We start from the raw sequence: 19,637 nt of genomic DNA on the forward strand, positions 1-19,637 counted from the left end.
CCCACCCAGCCAGCCTCCCAGCACCCGGGGTCCATCTGCACCCACCAGCTCTGCTTTCTGGCTTCTGGAAGGGTGAATCGGTGCCCTGCCTGTTCCAGGCTGCCCCCTCCAAGACTTGCTTCTGCCATCCCGGCCTCTTCACTTGGTCCCTCTCTTGCTGATCTTTTCCACCTGCTTGAAAAGATGCAACAGCTCCCATTTTAACTGGGCCCCCCCAGGCCCTGCACCCACTTCAGCTGCTGCCCGATTCTCTTCCTTTTAAGTTAGAATTCCTCAAAGGATTCATGCTCCCTTCCTTAGTCTCTTCTCCCTCACCTCAGCCACTTGCACCTTCCCTCGCCATAGTCCTAGTCAGGGTCACCCATGACCCCTATCTTGATCCACTGGTCACTCTCTGTTCTTCTCTTCCTTGCCCTCTGGGCAGCGCCTGACACACTGGTTCCCCTCCTCCCAGAGGTGCCCTCCTGCCCTGGTCTCTGCCCACCTCCCTCCTTCCTCCTCATCTCCCTGACTTTGTCAGCAATGACCTCATCAGGCCTGAGGCTTCCTCTCTGCTCCGGTAAGTCTCCCTTGGTGGCCTTGTCCAGTGTCTCAGCTTGCGATGCCACCTCTTATGCTGACGGTGCCACATTGAGGTCTGCATCCTGGGCCTCAGCCCTGAGCCCTAGCTACCTGTGAGCCATCAAAGGGCCCTTTCAAACCAGCATGGCCAAATAGAAGTCTGGATTTTTTTCCTTCTTCAAATCTGGCCTCCATTGAGACTTCCTTGTCCTTGTCCCAGACCCCAGGTCTGGGTCAACCTTGATTCCTGTCTTACCCATCCTTTTTTTTTTTTCTGGCCGTACCGTGCGGCACGTCGGATCTTAGTTCCCTGACCAGGGATCGAAACCTTGCCCCTGAAGTGGGAGCACAGGGTCTTAACCACTGGACCGCCAAGGAAGTCCCCTGTCTTACCCACCCTTGAGCAAGCAAGATCTCTTGGCTCCACCTCCTAAATGCAGCCAGAACCCACCACCTCTCCCACCTCCACGGCCCCCTACCCTGGTCCAGCCTCTGCTCATACCCTTCACAGTCCTCCCCCCACAGCAACCAGAGGGAGCCTCTTGCCAGCTGTTGATTAGGTTCCATCATGTCCCAGCTCAACCCAGATTATTCCAAGGCAGGTGGCCCTGGGGGCACTCTCTGAGAAACCTTGGCCTGGCCTTTCTTGGCCCGAGGAGATCTGGCCCCCTGTGGCTCACAGGAAGGAGCTTAAAAAGCTCCACACTCCCTGTGCCCCTGCTGACAAATGTCCAACCTCCTGACTCTGGCCTTCAAGGCCTGCTGGCCACCCAGCCCTACCTGGTACTAACCTGCCCCCTAGCACACCTGCTTCAGCCCCACTGGTCTTCCTGTGGCTCCTCAAACCTTCCGGGCTTAGTTCGTCTCTGGGCCTTTGCACTCACGTTGCCCTCTGCCGGGAGCACTCCCATCCCAGACCTTCTGGTGGTTCATCCCTCGTGAATGCTGGCCTGACCCAGCTCAGCCCTCATACCCCATCAGCCCCTGGGCAGCCAAGAGCAGGTAGGAGGGCTTGTTTGTCACTGCTGGAGGACTTTTTGTAGCCTACAGGGTATCTTATTGGCCCTGAACCTCCTGAGTGCTGGCTTTTGCTGCTTCAGGTGTCCAGGGTCCCCAGAACAAGGGTCTGGAATGGATGCACATCTCCAGACCCCAGAACACCCCAAGTTCCAGCCTACCTCCTCTCTTCCCCTTGTCTTCTCCAGCTCCTCCTAGCGCTCTCCCCAGGGAGTCCCTGGTGCTTACAGGTCAAAGCCTTTGTTTCCCTCCTCCCCTGGTTCCCCCATCTTGCTGTGGGGCACTCAGTGTGGACGGGTTGCAGTGTTGGCGTGAATGGCTGTTGGCGTGAATCTTAGCCTCCCTTCTTTGGTCAGGCAGTGGCTTAATTGTCTTTCACAGTGGTCCTGGGGAATTTCATTTCCCTTCTGCTCCCAGTTCTGCCAGGAGCAAGCCTGTCCCCGGAAGGCTTACTGGGCAATGCTTCCTTGATTTGTTCTAAGAGGAGGTTGGGTTGCGCCCTGTCACTGAACTTGTGCTGCTCCGTTCACCCCTCCCCCATCCCCCTTGCTGTGATTTCCTAGGGTTCCTCCATAACCCTCTCCCAGTTTTAGTGTCCCTTTTAACTAAGGGTGGCCTTTGGGCCATGTGAGCCAGTCCTAGGGGTGGAGGTGTGTAACTGACACCAGCAAAGGCTGCAGCAAGGTGCCTGGGGTTCCTCCAGAGCCAGAAGCAATCTGAGCTGAGCAGGGACCCAGGGAGTGGCAGGGAGGAGGCAGGGAGGGGCCCTGGACCCAGACCTGGAGCCTAGACTGGAAGCCAGCCAGGAGCAGCACCAGAAGCAGCTCAACTAACCCGATCCTTGCAAGCTCTGCCCTAAGGTGACTTTGGAGGTGATGGGAAGGAAGCTCAAATTTCCCGGCTTAGGAACAATCCTCTAGATCCATAAATCCCTGTCCTCAGAGGGAACCGGACTCCCACCCAAAACCCGGGTGGAAGGAGGGCATTTTGGGTCCTGCCAGCTGTCCCTAGGAAAGTGAAAGTGAGCCTGTGGAAGGGGATAGGGCTGGGCTGAAGGAGGGACCATGTCCAGCCTCTCTTCCCTGCTTCTGACTTGGAGTCCTTGGGAGTCCAGCAAGACTTGTGTCCAGGAGAGGGACATGGAGGGTGTTTGTCAGTGTCCCCAAGCAGATGGGGAAACCGAGCTCAGGGCAGACAAGGGACTCAGGACGCTGGGGGCAGCAGGAGTCCACAGGCCCCCCAAAGAACCTTTGACTGAAATCATCGGCAGGATGGGAGCAAAGGATCAGGAGGGAGAGGGCCATGACTGCCCCATCTATTGTCCGTGGTGAACTGGGTCCCAGCTTGGAGTCGAGCCTCTCAGGTTTCCCTCCGTCTTCCCCCAAGTAGCTCGTGACATTTGAGGCATGAGTAGGTCTCAGTGAGGAAGTGCAAGGCCCAGGGAGGAAGAGACACTCATCAGATTGAGGGACAGGAAATCAGCTGCCGCTTCCTGACTGGAGACCTGAGACAGCGGGGCCCTCTCTGGTCTGGTGCACATGCCCAGAATGGAGTTTGCAGACAGATGCAGATGCTTGCAGACTCAGTGACCCCCTACGCGCGCGTGCGCGTGCACACACACGCGCGCGCACACACACACACACAGCCAGGGCTAGACACAATGGTAGGGAGCCTGCCCTTGCTACAGGCAGACAGGGGCTCACACATAGGAAGCCCCTTGTCCAAAGAGTAGACTCTGGAACCTCACCTGCCCGGCATGCCCTCCTGGCCTGGCAAAGATGGGGATTCTGGCCTTTAGGGCTACCCCAGAGGCAGGAGATGGGCAACACTGGTTCCCAGGGCTTTCCTGTCCCAGGCAGATGCTTGATCTCAGCAAGTCCCCCGGCCTCCAACTGCTCAGGGTCCCGCTTAAGGATCAGCCTTGGCATTTTCATCAGAGCACCGGGGCCTAGGAGGTGGCTGGGGCCAGCCCCCCATTCGCTGCCCACCCTGAGCCAGGCTAAACCTGCCACGGGCCTCCTCTGTCAGGCACTATCCCTTGGGCTGTGCCTGGCTTCCTGTGCCTCGTGGACACCCAGGTGTGCCGGGCCCCTCACGTGACTTGGGGCTTTCTCAGGTTCCTCCCAGCGGGCCAGCTCAGTGAGGGCCTCCTCTTTTACCATTCAGGGAAGCCTAAGTACAATAGATGCGAGGGACAATTCCAGCAAAACATAGGAATCGGTGCCCCCTGGAACTGGTTGCAGAGGCAGCTGGCCAAGCAGGCCTGCGGTTCTACTGTCTGCCCCACATCTGGCTACCACTCCCCACACCCAACGTATATACATTCATGTGCTCTGCCCCTGAGGTCCTTGCTTCTACCTGGGGTGACCTTTCTGTCCCGGCCAGGCCCTTCTCCATGTCTCCCCACAGCAGCTGAGGCCCAGCTCCCCGCTTTGGAGGCTGAGCCCCAAAGGGACGCTCTGGACCTTGTGGTGTCCCCATAGGCCCCTGGCTCACTGTCCTCTGGTACCCACATGCCTGAGTCTGCACACCACTGCCTTTGGGCCCTCAGCCTAGGCCTGACCCTTGACTCTGGGTTCCACACATGGTGTGACATTCATGTGGGCACAGACACGAGCCTGTGTTCTGGTCTTCCAGTTCCCGGCTGGGCGACCTCGGACAAGTTACTTCCTCTCTTCCGGTCTCTGTTGCCCTCTCTAAAAACGGAGGTAATAAAAGTTCTTTCCGTTTCCAGCTGCCCAGGAAGACCCTACTGCAGTGCCTGGGGCACCGGAAGTGCTATAGTTACTCTTATTATTCCTTGCCCACTGCCCTCCAGTCCCACCAGAGGGCTCCCAGGGGATGGGACTGGGACCTTGGCTCCCTCTGGCAGCACACTGGAGGAAGGGCAGGCGCATGTGTGCCCCCAGCCCTACCCCACAACTGAAACTGCTGGGAGCAACCAGGCGACACAGAGCGGGTGGGGTGGATTGTGTCCCAGCTGGGGTGAGGGTCTCCCAACCAGTGCCTCTCAGCGACACTTGTGCTCCACGCCCCTCCCTCCCCCCCAGCTCGCCTGTTAATCACTTAGCGGGATGTGCATGAAACTCGACCCGTGCCTTCCTGATAGCATCTCTGGGTACCAGCCTCCCTCCTGACCCCACAGAGTGGCCCCAGCCCCGCGAAGGCCCCACTCAGGCTCTGCCCGCTGGGAGGGAAGTGTGTTTATCCCAAGAGGACAGCCAGGAACTCTGCACCCAGTGGGGGGGATTAGCTCCCCAAGGTTGCAGGTATAAAGCCGCCCGCACAGCCTGCTGTTCCCGAAGAGGTGGGCGAGGAGTGCCGGGCAGGCTCCCCGGGACAGACGGGGCGGTGGGGCAGGTGGGCACCATGTTCTATGATGGCCTCTTCTTGGCTGCCTGTCAGCGTGAGTACCCGCCTGCCCCCCCACCCCACCCCAGTGAGGACCAGGAAGCAGGGACGGTGGAGAGGGAGGGGGTGTTTGGCCGCAGGCCCGTGAGACCTTCTGGGGCGACTTCTCTGACCAGCTTCCATCCCTGGGAAGCCAGGGGTCATTTCAAGGAAGGTGGCCCCGACGCCTTGCAAGGCTGTGGGACCTTATGGGGGGGCGGGGGGCGGGGGTCAGCCACGGTCCACAGTCCTGCCTGTTGGGCAGAGGCATCCATCCCTCCGAGCCTCCGCTGCATCATGGCTTCTCAGTCACCGCTTCTGGTCTGACTTCGGGACAGTGAGGGTAGGGGTGAGGAGGGAGGCTGCTTATGGGTGTTAGGGATTATAGGCCCTTGGGGCCCCCAGCCCACCCCAATGGGCAGTGTTGGGGCTGACCAGGGGCCAGGCAGAATTCTTGGAGAGCCTAGCCCCATCCAGAGCTGGCTTCAGGCTGCATCGTCGCATCCCAGCGGGCTCAGGCTTAGGGTGGGGGCAGTGGCAGCAGGCAGAGCTGACCTGGTGACCTTTCCCTGCAGAAGGTGCCATGCGGGCCAGCGAGACTGTGTCAGAGGCCAGCCCGGGCTCCACGGCCAGCCAGACTGGAGTCCCCACTCAGGTGGTGCAGCAGGTGCAGGGCACCCAGCAGGTAGGACACACCCCCCTCCCCCAGGGGTGTGTAGAGAGGGCACCTGAGGGGGGCAGCGAGGCTGTGGCCATGGGTACCTTGCTTTCCCCCGGTCCTGCTGCCGGAACCATCTGCTCACCTGTTCTTATCAAGACGGTCACTGCTGCCGCCCCAACAAATCCCCCCCCCAACCCCGCCCCGGGCCGCGCCTCCCTGGGGAAGCCAGCGCGGCTCAGGTCCTTCCTGCTTCTCCCGCAGCGGCTGCTGGTCCAGACGAGTGTGCAGGCCAAGCCGGGCCACGTGTCACCCCTCCAGCTCACCAACATCCCAGTGCCCCAACAGGTAAGCGCCCCGCATCCAGCCCCCACCCTCAGAGCCTCCCCAGGGTGCAGAACCCACCCCTGTGGCCTGCTCTTATCTCCCCTCACCAGCATCGAGGCTATGGGGCCTATCCAGGGGCTGCCCTACCTGTTGTCTCCAGCCAGTGAGGCTGTGTCAGTCAGGGCCCATTGGGGAAGGAAGAGCTGCAGGAGTCATCTTAACAGAGAGACCTGAGGATTGACAGTAAGGAACATGGCTGGTGGGTCCAGCCCCAGTGTCCCAAAGCAGAGAAGCCAAAGCCGGTTAGGAACCAAGAACCCATAGCCAGCACAGGGGCGTACCTGGATGGTGGTCTGTCACCTGGAAGGCTACACACCGGGTGCCGGCGTCCAGCATGGACCGGGACAAAGTCCCGTCAGGTTTCAAGGGTGAGAGCACATTTCATGTGCCCTGTGGAGCCAGGCTCCCTGAACACAAACTCCAGCTCTGCTGCACATGGGCTCCAGGATCTCGGGCAAGTACTTTCACTGTCCTAAACCTCTGTGAAGTGGGGGAGCGACTGCAGCATCAGGACTGTCAGGGCGATTCTGTGAGCTAGCAGGCATGCAGCACTAGAACGGCGCCTGGCACGGCACAGGTGCTCATTAAAAACACACAGGCAGGGCTTCCCTGGTGGCGCAGTGGTTGAGAGTCCGCCTGCCGATGCAGAGGACACGGGTTCATGCCCCGGACTGGGAGGATCCCACATGCCGCGGAGCGGCTGGGCCCGTGAGCCATGGCCGCTGAGCCTGCGCGTCCGGAGCCTGTGCTCCGCAACGGGAGAGGCCACAACAGTGAGAGGCCCGCGTACCGCAAAAAACAAAAACAACAACAAAACACACAGGCCGTTGTCAGTGAACTGTGGTCCTTCTCCCTTCTGGCTCCAGGCTCTCCCCACACAGCGTCTGGTGGTGCAGAGCCCAGTCCCAGGCGGCAAGAGTGGCCAGGTCTCCCTGACGGTGCATGGCACGCAGCAGGTGCACTCACCTCCTGAGGTAGGTGGCGGCCCCTTTGGCCACCCTCCCCACCCCTCTCCCCAGAGGAGTCAGGACTCACTCTTCCCAAGTCCTCGTTGACCCTGGCTGGGGTGGCTCGGCCACCAGATCCTAGCCCTGCTGGCTCTGAGCTGAGCCCAGCTCCAGGAGGAGGAGGCAGCTTGTCCCCTGGGTCGAGATGGGCCTTGAAGCTCCAGCTCAGGGCACTGCATCCCAGGAGGCAAAGTGGGCCCCTCTTCCCTTGACAGGGTGGGTAGAGGTTCCTCCTCCGACCACAGGATGGAATCCAGGGACCCCTGAACACCAGTGAGGGTGTGGAGGCAGGCGAGCCTTGGGTGGCTGGGAGCATGGGTGTCAGCAATCAGAGCTCAAGGTCAGATCCCTGGCTCAGCCATTCAGTCCTGGGGACTCTGGGCAGGCCCTCAGAGCCTACTGAGCCCAGAGTTAGAAATGTGTAAAACAGTTGATGATACCCACTGTGACACAGCACGGCCCACAGCTATCGGGATCTGCAGCCAGCCCACCTGGGGTCAGCACCTGGTGCCACCACTCACAACTATGTGGCCCTGCACACGTCCCTTCCCATCTGTGCATCAGCAAATCATCTGGAAAGTAGGGGTGCCCTCACCTATCCTTTCTCACTTCAGGGCTGCAGCCCATCTGATGATGGAGGCAGCAAGTGGCCCATGAGCTGAGGCTAGAGTCCCAGCGCTCTTCGCTGGGGAAGATGGGTCTGAACTCTGAGCCTTGCATCTGGGATGACTGGGGCTGTGGGCTGTGGTGGGGACCAGGCATTTGGATGCAAAGGATGGTTACCAGCTTAGGTGGTTAGATGCGTCCCCTCTGGCTGCTGCCCTCCCCTAATAGCTCTCTGGACAGCCCTTTCGAGCAGGGTTTTGTCAGGCCCCGGCTGCTCCACACACACACCGTGTTTCCTTCCATTGCAGCGGTCGCCAGTGCAGGCCAATAGCTCCTCCAGCAAGACGGGCACGGTGCCTCAGCAGCTGCAAGTCCATGGCGTCCAGCAGAGTGTCCCCGTCACCCAAGAGGTGCCAGGCAAAGGCGGGCAGTGGCAGGGGCGAGGGTGCTGGCCAGGCGGCCTCTGCATCCTCCTTCAGTTGTCAGTGGGAGTTGCAGTGGGGAAGGCCTGTGAGAGACAAGCAGCTGGGGGTCCAGCCCCAGCCTGCCACCTAGACCTTTGGCAAGCACCTCTGCTTCTCTCCAGACTCTGCGTTCTCACCTAAATAACAGCTCCTCCCCGAGGCCCTGGGAGCAGGGTGGTTGGGGCCGCCGTGAGGATGAAGCGCATCCTCGTGGAAAGCACCTAACACTGAACAGGCACTGGAAACAGCTTTGAGAAACAGTCTTGGCCTCTCTGGGCCCATTTGCCTGGAGGAAACCCCAAGGCCAAGTCTTGGCTTGCCCCTAAGGGGCTCAGAGAGAGGCCTCAGCCTCCACTACCATGCCCGGTCTTCTGGAGGAGGCCTCACTCTGAGCTGCCAGCCACGGCAGCCAGAGCAGGTTAAGAGGCAAGGGCTGTCTGCCATCTGGTCGTTACCACTCAGGTTGGGAGGTTCTCAATCCCTCGGAGAACCAGATGAAAGCCATAGACCCTTTCCCTGGAGGAAAGCAGAAACCCCACCCTGAAGGATTCATAGATATTCTCCTGCCTAGCACCAGAGCCCCTCTGAACCTCTAGGCCTGGGTTCAAGTCCCGGCCCCATCACTCAGCAGCTTCCCGCCTCCCAGCCTCTGTCCCTCACTCTGTGCCCTGAGGATAATGCCGGCATCCCCTCCATAGCATGGAAGTAAGGACAGCCAGTATCATGGGCGTGTGGGACAACCCATGTAGGGAGTTGGGGTAGAGAGCAGGGAACCCCTCAGTCAGTCCCAAGTTCAACTCAGTACTACTTCCCATCAGCCTCACCTTGTTGAGCCTGGGTTCCACACCTGTAACGTGGCGCCCAGAGGCAACCTGGTAATGAACCTGGAAGGCACTTGGTGCAGGGCCAGCAGTGAAAAGCTGGAGAAAGGTGGCATCTTTCCTTATGGGGCTGCTGTGAGGCTTACATGAGTTCACGTGGGCAGGGGGTGGTGCTTAGGGGCAGGTGGGCAGCCATCGTTACCATAGTCTGACTTGCCTTTCCTTCCCCAGAGGTCCGTGGTCCAAGCCACTCCACAAGTGCCCAAAGCTGGCCCCGTGCAGCAGCTCACAGTGCAAGGGCTCCAGCCGGTCCACGTGGCTCAAGAGGTGTGTGTCTCCCCCACCTACCTCTGGGCAAACTGGAGCTAGGCCTGGGCTGAGCTGGGGAGGGGTGCAGGCCCCTCAGGCCGCAGGGAGGGAGTGGAGCTCCCCTGGGGGGATGTGGGTGGGTAGGTGGGGAGGCAGCTGGAGCCTTCAGAACCCCAGCCCCATCCTGGGCTCCACCTCTGGCCATGGGCTGCGGACCCGGTCCTGGAGCCTTACTCTTTCCGGGCACCTGGCAGTTTAAGGCCCAGGTTTTGCTGAGAGAGATCTCGGTTCTCCCTTCGCTCACACGGGGTGGGGATCTTCTGGTCGGGTTGCTAAGTGAGCTCAGCAGCCTCGTGGGCGGTGGAGGCCTGGAGCCCCACCCGCGGCCGCCCCCGGTGACCCCCCAGTGTCTCTGTTTGTCCTCCAGAGCTCAGGCAGTCAGTTTCCCGCTAGGAAGGCAGAGCAGCAGGAGCCCCGGCCCACGCCGCCACCGGAGCCGCCGCCCCGGCCGCCCACGCCTGGGCCCGGGCCTGGCGTGCTGGCCCCGGAACCGCCAGCGTGCAGCGGCGAGGCCCCGCAGCTAGGCAGCCCCGAGCCGCCGCCGCCCCATTACGAGACGGGCGCCGAGCAGTGGGTGGAGCTGGTGGGCGTGCTGCCCCCGCACCTGCTCCTGCAGCAGCAGAAAGTGGTCCTCGAGCCACTGCCCGGGCTCCCGGCCCGAGCCAGCCCCGACCAGAGGGTCAGGATCCAGAGAGTCCCCCAAGTGCTAGTGTTCGGCACGGCCGCCACGGCCCTCAAAGTAGGTGGCGGACGCATGGGCGGGGTGCAAGGGGCGGGCGGGGGCGGGATCCGCCGGCCCCGGCCCGCGCCCGGCCCCGCAGGCCCTGTAGACCCCACCTCCACCCAGCCAGTCTGGGGACCCGCCTCTGATTCCCCCTAAATCGGGCTCCAGGTCCCAGGCTCTGCCACTACAGACTGGGGTGGGGGATGGGGTGGGGAACTCAGGCCCCTTTTGTGGGCCCCACCCCTGGCCCCGGCTCCGCCCCTAGCATCCGGTTCAAGGTTTCTAGGCTCCGCCCCTGTAGACAGGGGTCTGTCCCTGATGCAGGCTCCAACCCTGAAGCCATGTCTGTAGTTCCAGGCTCCGGCTTTAGTGACATCCTTGTACCAGGACTTGGCTCTGCCCCTGGGTTTCAACTTTCACGCCCACGGTAGGACCCTGTCTGGGGTCCCCCCTGCGCACCTCAGGCCCTACCTTTACTGTCCCCAGCCCAAGCAGAGAGTCCTGGCTTCTCCTGACACAGCTGTGCCTGATTCCCAGCCCTGGCCCCGTCCAGGGTATTCAGAGAGCCCAGAAGTGCAGCCTTCCAGCTGGGGAGCTGCCAGACTTTTAGAAGCAGAGGCGAGGAGCTGGCCCACCCCTGACCCTCTGTGCACCCTTCCTCCTGTGCCAGGTGCAGCAGCTCCAGCAGGTTCCAGTCCCACATGTGTACTCCAGCCAAGTGCAGTATGTGGAGGGCAGTGATGCCAGCTACACAGCCAGCGCCATGTGAGTGGGGAGGGGACTGGGGGAAGGGACAGGAGGAGGGGCATGGGTCTGCTCAGGACCCCCTGGGACTTGAGGCACCGGCCCCCAGCGGACCAGCCAGCCTTCAAGGCCTCAAGTGGCGGTAAAGCAGAGCGGACCCTGGCAAGTTGGGAAGGGCATCCCAGCAAAGCATAAGAGCTTTGGAATCAGGTTGGTCTGGTTCTATGCAAAAAAACAGAAAACAAAAATGGAAAAAAAAATTTTTTTAATTTCACAAGATAAAAATTTCTAAGGAATAAGGAATGTTAAACTGTGAAAAAAAAGTTTCCTTCACTCCTGACCCCCAACCCTGCCCCAGAGGGGATGCTGTGGCCCATTTCTTTGTTTCCTCCCAGAGATACCTTGAGAATAGAAATTACCCCCTTTCTTTGTTCAGAAATAGAGGCAGCGTGTTCTGTCCCCTATCTCTTCCCCTGCCATGTAGCTCGAAGCTCTTCGACCATGTGGGTCCCAGTCACCCTCTTTAACCGCTGGGTGATACTCCACCATACAGTCGCAGCATGAAAGACATAGCCAGTCCCCACCCAGCCAACACGTAGGTGACTTCCACTCACTGGTGCTGCACACAGCTCAGCGTCAGCATGTGCCACATCAGGCAGATGTCAGCCCCAGGCCTGCCTTAACCCCGGGTCTGGCTCCTTGCTGGGGATGCTCCATATATATTACCATGGAGGAAGGATCTCCCTTTCTCCATGGTAATAATTCCAGGACTTATAGTCTCTAGTTGTTGTTTCAGTTTTTGGAAGCTTCATTTGGCTTTTTTTGCATTTGCCTGATTTTTTTATGTCCCTGCCACCTGTTCTTGTGGGCATGACACTGGGGTGGATTAGCTCATGGAATGACTTGGTCTCTGGGTCCTGATGCTGTGGCTGACCCCAAAGGGTGTGACCCTGGCACCTGAGTCGTGCGTGGTCTACAGCATCCAGCTACCTCGTAGTTCTGTTGATTTATTTCCAGTGCTGCCAGTCTCTCTTATCTGTGCAGTTGACCAGAGCTGGCAGGGACCACAGAGGACATTCCAAAGAGGAGCCGGGCTCCCGAGGGCCCCCAGGGGCTCTTCTGCCTCTCCTGGTCTGTCTTTTGCTTCTTCTTCTTTTTTTTTAAAATAAAATTATTTATTTATTTATTTTTGGCTGCATTGGGTCTTTGTTGCTGCACACGGGCTTTCTCTAGTTGCGGTGAGCGGGGCCTATTCCTCGTTGTGGTGCACGGGCTTATTGCGGTGGCTTCTCTTGTTGCGGAGCATGGACTCTAGGCGCACGGGCTTCAGTAGTTGTGGCACACAGGCTCAGTAGTTGTGGCTCGCAGGCTCTAGAGCGCAGGCTCAGTAGCTGTGGCGCAAGGGCTTAGTTGCTCCGTGGCATGTGGGATCTTCCCGGACCAGGGCTCGAACCCATGTCCCCTGCATTGGCAGGTGGATTCTTAACCACTGCGCCACCAGGGAAGTCCTGGTCTGTCTTTTGCTTCTGGTTCAGTTCTTCCTTCTGTGATTATGTGTTTGATCACCCGGAGTCCATTGTTGCCATCAGATTCTTCTGCTATGTGAAGTTTTTGAGGACACTGTATCTTCTCTCCTTCATTACCATTACATGGTAATGGGTCATTACCATGTTCCCAGCTCTTTGCTGGTCCAGATCCCCACACTGACCAAAGCCACAGCCCTTGGGCCTCCGTCCCTGGCCCTGGTCCAGCTCGTGTCCAGAGATACACACATTCATTTATTCAGTCATTCAGCAGTTACCAAAGCAATGTTTTCTGGGAGCACATGTTGCGTGTAGGATGCTGGGCTGGTTTTGGCTCCTACCGAGGGGGGCATGGGCACTTACCAGCCCCTGCTCAGGTCACGTACTCTGGGTGTCACTCGTGCAGTAGATGTGAACTGATGCGAACCAGGGCACAGTGATCAAGAGCTGCATCCTGGTGTCTGATGGGCAATGCTGCGCACCTCAAGTGATCACATCCCCCACCCCAGTCCCTCTCCTTGCTGCCCGCAGAGGCCCCCAAGACTCCCTCCACTGCATCCTTCAGCACCTTCTGAGCCAGGCCACTCCTGACGGGCCTCCCTCCCTTTCTGGATTCTAAAAATTTAACTTATGTTTTTACATCAGTAATACATTGAGAGGGCTCAAAAATCAAAACTGTGTCCAGCCACGTTGGGTGAAGTGCCTGCCCCCAGTCCGCGGGCCCTCCACCCTCACAGGTGGCAGATATAGGTACGAAATGCCATGTAATCTCCCCCTTCTTCCCACTCTCTGCACCCTTCCCTGCCTCTTTTGTTCACCTAACCGAATGTTCTGGAGCTGGTTCTTTGGAAGGACCCCAAGACCTTCTTCCTCCTCCCTCACCCCTGTGTAGGATTCCATCACCTTTTAACTTGACATCCCACGAAAGATGGACCCCCCCCCCGAGTCATTTTTACTCTCTTGCTACGATTTGCAGCCTTGAGCTTATGTGACCTGATGCAGATCCTGGGATAGCTGGAGAAGTCTCCGGGGTGGGGTGGGTTTCTGGGTCAAAGGGAAACACATCTGTACCCCGATAGTCATTGTTGACCAGCCCCTCAGGGTGACGGCTGCTGGATTTAGAAGTAGAGCCCCCGCTCCTCCAGTACCCTCTTCCTGCCTCATGTACCTTGGTGCGTACCACCTTCCGAAGTGCCCTCAATTTACCTTTGCACTTGGCTTCTCCTCTGGCTCCCTCGCTAAGGCATTAACTCCCCTGTGGGGGACCTTTTCTCTCTCATCCACTGTTGGGTCCAGCGTACCTAGAACAGTGCCCAGCATACAGCAGGCACTCAATAGTTCTTTTTTTTTTTTTTTTTTTTCAGGCTGCACTGAGTGGTTTGTGGGATTTTAGTCCCCTGACTAGGGATTGAACCCGGGCCCCTGGCAGTGAGAGCGTGAGTCCTAACCGCTGGACCACCAGGGAATTCTCTCAGTAGTTCTTTTTATGATTGACTGAAGTGTGTAGCCTATTGCAAGTTACTTAGCTCTTCCAGTTCCACTTCCTCCCATCTGAAGTAGGGACTCCCAAGTCAGGGGGCCGCTTTGAGGATTAAGTGAAAATTTGCCCATCATGCACCTGGGGTGATGCACGGGGCTGTTGCTTCCTGCTCTCCTTCTCCCCCCGCTGCAGGGCCCCCCTCAGTCATGCCCCTGTGCCACCCAGCTCTTGTCCCCTGACTCCCTCGCTCTACTTTCGCAGCCGCTCCAGCACCTACCCCTACCCCGAGACGCCACTGTACACGCAGACGGCAGGCACCAGCTACTACGAGGCCGCGGGCACGGCTGCCCAGGTCAGCACACCTGCCACCTCCCAGGCGGTGGCCAGCAGTGGCTCTGTGCCCATGTACGTGTCCGGCAGCCAGGTCGTCGCCAGCTCCACCAGCAGTGGGAGTGGGGCCAGCAACAGCAACAGCGGCGGCAGTGGCAGCGGGGGAGGCGGTGGTGGTGGCGGTGGCAATGGCAGCAGCAGTGGCAGCGGAGCAGGCACCTACGTGATCCAAGGCGGCTACATGCTGGGCAGTGCCAGCCAGTCCTACTCCCACACCACCCGTGCCTCACCAGCCACTGTAAGTGCCAACCCAGGCCCAAGGGGAGGTGAGGGTGGGAGGGGGACCCTGGGTAGGGGTGCTGGGTGGTGGATGGTGGTTGCTGGCCACCGTCAACTGGAGCCTGGGTAGCCTGGTGTCAGGGTGCTCAGGTGAAGATGGCCTGGGGTTGAATCCTCGCTGTGTGGCCTCAGACAAGTTACTCAGCCTCTCTGGGCCTCAGCTAATATGCATGACGCTCTTGGAGCTATTACCCAAGAAGTGTCATCTACTCTGATAGTAACTGGTGTTGGCGGATAGATAGCAAGGGGAAGGAGATGCAGGCACCACCATGCAAGGAGCTGCCCCGAGCAAGGTTCTGTGTCCATCCCGAAGGCAGCGAGATAACCTTCCTCTGCCTAGTGTGACTCTGTGGAGCAGCCCTAGATCCTAATCCTGACTGGGCCCCTCACCAGCTCTGTGACTGTAGGTGGATTTTCCTGGGGTGGTCCCCGTCCCCTTGGAGCTTGGTGTCTGGAGCGATGGCTTCCCCTCTTTTTTTTTTTTTTTTTAATTCATTTATTTTTGGCTGCGTTGGGTCTTCATTGCTGTGCGTGGGCTTTCTCTAGGTGAAGTGAGCAGGGGCTACTCTTTGTTGTGATGTGCTGGCTTCTCATTGCGGAGCACGGGCTCTAGGCGGGTGGGCTTCAGTAGTTGTGGCGCATGGGCTTAGCTGCTCTACGGCGTATGGGATCTTCCCGGACCAGGGATAGGACCCATGTCGCCTCCAGTGGCAGGCAGATTCTTAACTACTGCACCACCAGGGAAGTCCCTTTCCCTCATTTTTAACTATCGCCCTCTCCCCTGGCGACCCATTGTGGACCCCATAACCAAGACAGAAGGTTTCTCAGAAGACAGGACCTCCCTCATGCACCCATGCAGCCTGGCTTCTAAGTCTAATATTTGAATGCTGGTCATAACCCACATAACTGATTTCATGACTCCTTGATGGGTCCTGAAAACATGCTTCGCTAGACCAGTGCCGTCCGATAGAACATCCTCCAGTGATAAATATTTTCTCTCTGTGCTGCCTAGTGCAGGGGCCTCTGCCACATGAGGCTATTGAGCACTTGAAATGTGAGTTTCAAGGTCCCAGGAACTGAGTTGTTTTTTTAAAAAACTATTTTGAAAGAATTATTGTCACAGAAGCTGCACAATAGTACAGAGATCCCTGTGGACCCTTCACCCAGGTTACCCCACTAATTACATTTTACGTAACTGTAGTACAGTATCTAGCTAGGAAACTGACATTGGTACAATGTGAGGGTGTCTACTTCTGTGTCTTTTTATCACATGGGTAGGTTTGGGAAACCACTATCACAGTCAAAATGCAGAACTGTTCCGTTACCACACAGCCCTCCTGCTAACCCTTTTAGTCACCCTTGCCCTCCTCCCTCCCAGCATCCCTAACCCCCGGCACTCACGAGTCTGTTCCCCATTTCTCTAATGCTGTCATTTCGAGGATGTTCTATGAATGGACTCATACTTTACGTGACCTTTTGACATTGGCTTTTTCCATTCGGTGTAAATTAATTTATCAGCTCTGTGTGGCTGGTGGTGACTGATTTGGACAGTACAGTTCTAGAGAGTTCCACTGGATTTAGTTCCCATGGGTGATTGTGATATGACACCCTCTCCGGTGTGGTTGTCAAGATCACAATCAGAAATAAATATAGAGAGCACTTAGCAACGAGCACTTGAGAAATGGAAGCAATTCTTAGCATTCTTCCATCCCTCCTCGGGCCCCAGGTCCAGTGGCTCCTGGACAACTATGAGACAGCCGAGGGCGTGAGCCTGCCTCGGAGCACCCTCTACTGCCACTACCTGCTGCACTGCCAGGAGCAGAAGCTGGAGCCCGTCAACGCCGCCTCCTTCGGCAAGCTCATCCGCTCTGTCTTCATGGGCCTGCGCACCCGACGTCTCGGCACCAGGTGGGACCATCTGCCCCTGACAGTCCCTAGCAGCCACAAGGCCCAACCTCACCCTAAGTTATCGAGGTCCTCAGCTCCCCTTGTCCCCTCACTCACTCCACTCCAGCCCCACTGACCTCTTCACAGCTCCTCTGACACTTGCATGCTCCTACCTCAGGGCCTTTGCACTGCTGTGCCTTCTGCCTCACGTACCTTTCCCCATCTCCTGACTCAAACGTCCCCTGACCCCCTTAACTAAAACTTCAGCCTCCCCTCACCTCCTTGGCCTCCACCCCCCTTACTGTATTCTCCTTAGCACTGAGCACCATCCAACATGCCTCTTACTTTACTTCTCCTTTCTGATCTGTCTTCCAATGCTGAAATGCACGTCCCTTGAGAGTGCAGGGGCTACACACAGTCAGTGCTTAATCAGGGCCTATGAGTCAGTGAATTCATGTAGGAAGGAGCAAGGAGCCCTCCCATGAACCCGCTCTTCCCTGCCTCTCCTTTGCAATCCCCCACACCTCTCCAGGCTGAGCCCCGCTCTTCTCTTGGTTCCAGCTCCCAGCTTAGGCCTTAGACATCACCTCATTCATGCATTCATGCATGTGTACATGCAGAACCTTGGGCAAAGTACTGCATGTCTCTGTGCCTCAGTTTCCTCAGCTGTCAATCTAGGATGCTAGGAGTACCCTTCATAGGGTAGGGATGAGGAACACGTGGATTCGAATATGCTAAGTGCTCAGAACAGTGCCTGGCAAATTGTTATGACTAGCAGGCAGCAAATACCTGCTAAGTGCCTGCCCCTGACTCTGGCCCTGTCTTCACAGAGCTCAGTCTGCAGTTGGGGGCCTCTCCTGGCACCCATAGACCCTGTGGCTTTCCCAGCCCAGCACCCCCAGCTCTGTGGAAATATGGGTCTCATCCCCTGGGCTCTGTTCAGCCCCCTAGCAGAGAGGAGGCAGGTGTGATGTGAAGCTCCCGGTGGACAATCGGTGACCACCCCCAGCCCAGCCCTCATCCTCTGCCTCCCTCCCAGGGGCAACTCCAAGTACCACTACTATGGCCTGCGCATCAAGGCCAGCTCACCCCTGCTGCGGCTGATGGAGGACCAGCAGCACATGGCCATGCGGGGTCAACCCTTCTCGCAAAAACAGAGGTAGGAGGGCAGGGCTGGCCCGGTGCTGGCGGGCAGGGAAAGGCATGGTAGCCCATCTCCACTCCAGTCCCCTGCCTATCCCTTCTCCAGGCTCAAACCCATCCAGAAGATGGAGGGCATGACCAACGGTGTGGCCGTGGGGCCACAGCAGGCCACTGGGCTGTCGGACATCAGCGCCCAGGTCCAGCAGTACCAGCAGTTTCTGGGTGAGGGCTCCCTGGACTCTGGGGTGGGCCCAGGGCAGGGTCTGTGGCCCCCAGAGAGTGTGCAGATGGTTCACTTGCCCTCTTGGAACCTCTTCGCCCCCAGTGCACATGGGGGAACTTCTGCTTGGTAGCAAAGTGGTGCCAACTTAGCAGGATCCCAGGATGAGGCTCGAGGGGGAAGGCAGCTGTGGGATGAAGGGGCTCACGGTGTCTCCTCTGTCCCCAGATGCCTCGAGGAGCCTTCCTGACTTCTCAGAGCTCGACCTCCAGGGCAAAGTGCTGCCCGAAGGCATCGGGCCTGGGGACATCAAGGCCTTCCAGGTCCTGTACCGGGAACACTGTGAGGTAGGGCATCTGGGCAGTGGGCAGGGGCGAGGGAGGGCCACACTGCCGCTCAGCCCCCTTGAGCATCCAGCCTCCCCAACAGGCCATCGTCGATGTCATGGTGAACCTGCAGTTCACCCTGGTAGAGACGCTGTGGAAAACCTTCTGGAGGTACAACCTGAGCCAGCCCAGCGAGGCACCACCGCTGGCTGTGTGAGTGCCTTTGGGGGAGGGGGGAGGAAGGGAGGAGGTTGGGTACCATGTGAGTCGGCCCCCAAGGCTGGGGTGGCCAGACCTCAGACTTCATGCAGGAGTGGGGGCTCCTCTCTACCCCTGCAGTTTGTGGGGTGCATATGGCCTTCTGAGCCTGCCTCCAGAGTGTGCATTGGTACCGGTCTGATGCTCGGTGTTTGGGATGGCGTGCCCCACTAAGCCATTTCCTCTCTGCGGTGGGCAGATGCCTGTGCCCTAATGTGCAGGGTGTTAAGATCCCTGTCTGACCCTGGGGGCAGTGGGGTCTGTGTCAGCCTGACCCCGGGGGTCTTCCAGAGACAGAGAGTACCTGCCTGACCCCAGGGTGGGGTGAGGGTGCTGTGCCCTTCTGACCCTGGGTACAGGACCATGGAATGTCCTCGTGACCCCCGGGTGGGGTGGGTTCCCACAGGCATGATGAGGCCGAGAAGCGGCTGCCCAAGGCCAGCCTGGTGCTCCTCTCCAAGTTCGAGCCCGTGCTCCAATGGACCAAGCACTGTGACAACGTGCTGTACCAGGGCCTGGTGGAGATCCTCATCCCCGATGTGCTGCGGCCCATCCCCAGTAAGTGCACGGCCCCCCGGTCCCCGCACCCCACCCCAGCCCTAAGTCCTGACCAGCCCCCCTACCGCCCACAGGTGCCTTGACCCAAGCGATCCGGAACTTTGCCAAGAGCCTGGAGAGCTGGCTTACCCACGCCATGGTGAACATACCTGAGGAGATGCTGCGGGTGAAGGTGAGGGCGTGAGGGGGGGCTGAGGGGCCAGCTTGGCCCACAGCCCGGGGCCTCCCTCCCGGCTGGGGGGGGGTCTCGGGGCCTCGGTCTCTTCTGCCTGACAGAGGCGGTAAGATTTGTCCCCGTGTCTGTCCCCTCAGAGTGAGCTTTGGGCGTTGTCTTTACAAACCAGCTTCCTCAGGAGCCCACTTCTGAAACACAACCTGTGTGTGGTGTTTTTGTATGCAACACAGCATCTTAAAAAAATAAAAACCAAATGCACACTTGAAGTAGTTCTCTTCAGAGAGCTTCAACAGAAAGTGCTTTAGGTGTTCAGAAAGAGATAAAATCTTAAAAAAAAACAAAGAAAAACAAAAACCAAAAACATCTATAAGGAAACAGAATAGCCCTCTTTGTCAATGCTGCATTCACTAACTACCAAGATGTGAGGAATTAGATGGGGTGTGCTTGCTCTTGAGCAAAAAGAAAAAGAGAGAGAGAGAAAAAAAGTTTGTTTTCAAAGTCCTGAAAATGCCAACAAGACAGCTAAACAGAAAGGGATGTCTGAAGAATGACCCCTGGGTATGATGGACACAGGGCTGGGGTTGGGGGCCTGTGGAGAGAGTAGAAGCTGGATCCCGGGGGAGCCCTTCAGAACGGGCAAGACTTATGTA

At 58.3% G+C, this 19,637-nt stretch overlaps 1 protein-coding gene across 2 annotated transcripts in view; it reads left to right on the forward strand.

Annotated features, from left to right (window-relative positions):
- The window catches only part of RFX1 (regulatory factor X1), a 32,169-nt gene that overhangs the window by 9,355 nt on the left and 3,177 nt on the right, over window positions 1–19,637 (forward strand). For both annotated transcript variants that reach the window (XM_082622139.1, XM_082622138.1), the window contains exons 3-16: window positions 5,544–5,653; window positions 5,891–5,974; window positions 6,880–6,987; window positions 7,935–8,036; window positions 9,143–9,238; window positions 10,675–10,769; window positions 14,013–14,379; window positions 16,147–16,328; window positions 17,347–17,466; window positions 17,557–17,672; window positions 17,899–18,017; window positions 18,100–18,209; window positions 18,661–18,812; window positions 18,887–18,984. In XM_082622139.1, the coding sequence (XP_082478265.1) occupies window positions 5,544–5,653; window positions 5,891–5,974; window positions 6,880–6,987; window positions 7,935–8,036; window positions 9,143–9,238; window positions 10,675–10,769; window positions 14,013–14,379; window positions 16,147–16,328; window positions 17,347–17,466; window positions 17,557–17,672; window positions 17,899–18,017; window positions 18,100–18,209; window positions 18,661–18,812; window positions 18,887–18,984 (1,859 nt within the window). The remainder of the gene's footprint in view (window positions 1–5,543; window positions 5,654–5,890; window positions 5,975–6,879; window positions 6,988–7,934; window positions 8,037–9,142; window positions 9,239–10,674; window positions 10,770–14,012; window positions 14,380–16,146; window positions 16,329–17,346; window positions 17,467–17,556; window positions 17,673–17,898; window positions 18,018–18,099; window positions 18,210–18,660; window positions 18,813–18,886; window positions 18,985–19,637) is intronic.

Source organism: Mesoplodon mirus, assembly GCF_964341445.2.
Source record: "Mesoplodon mirus genome assembly, chromosome: 5".
NCBI classification, from domain to species: domain Eukaryota; kingdom Metazoa; phylum Chordata; class Mammalia; order Artiodactyla; family Ziphiidae; genus Mesoplodon; species Mesoplodon mirus.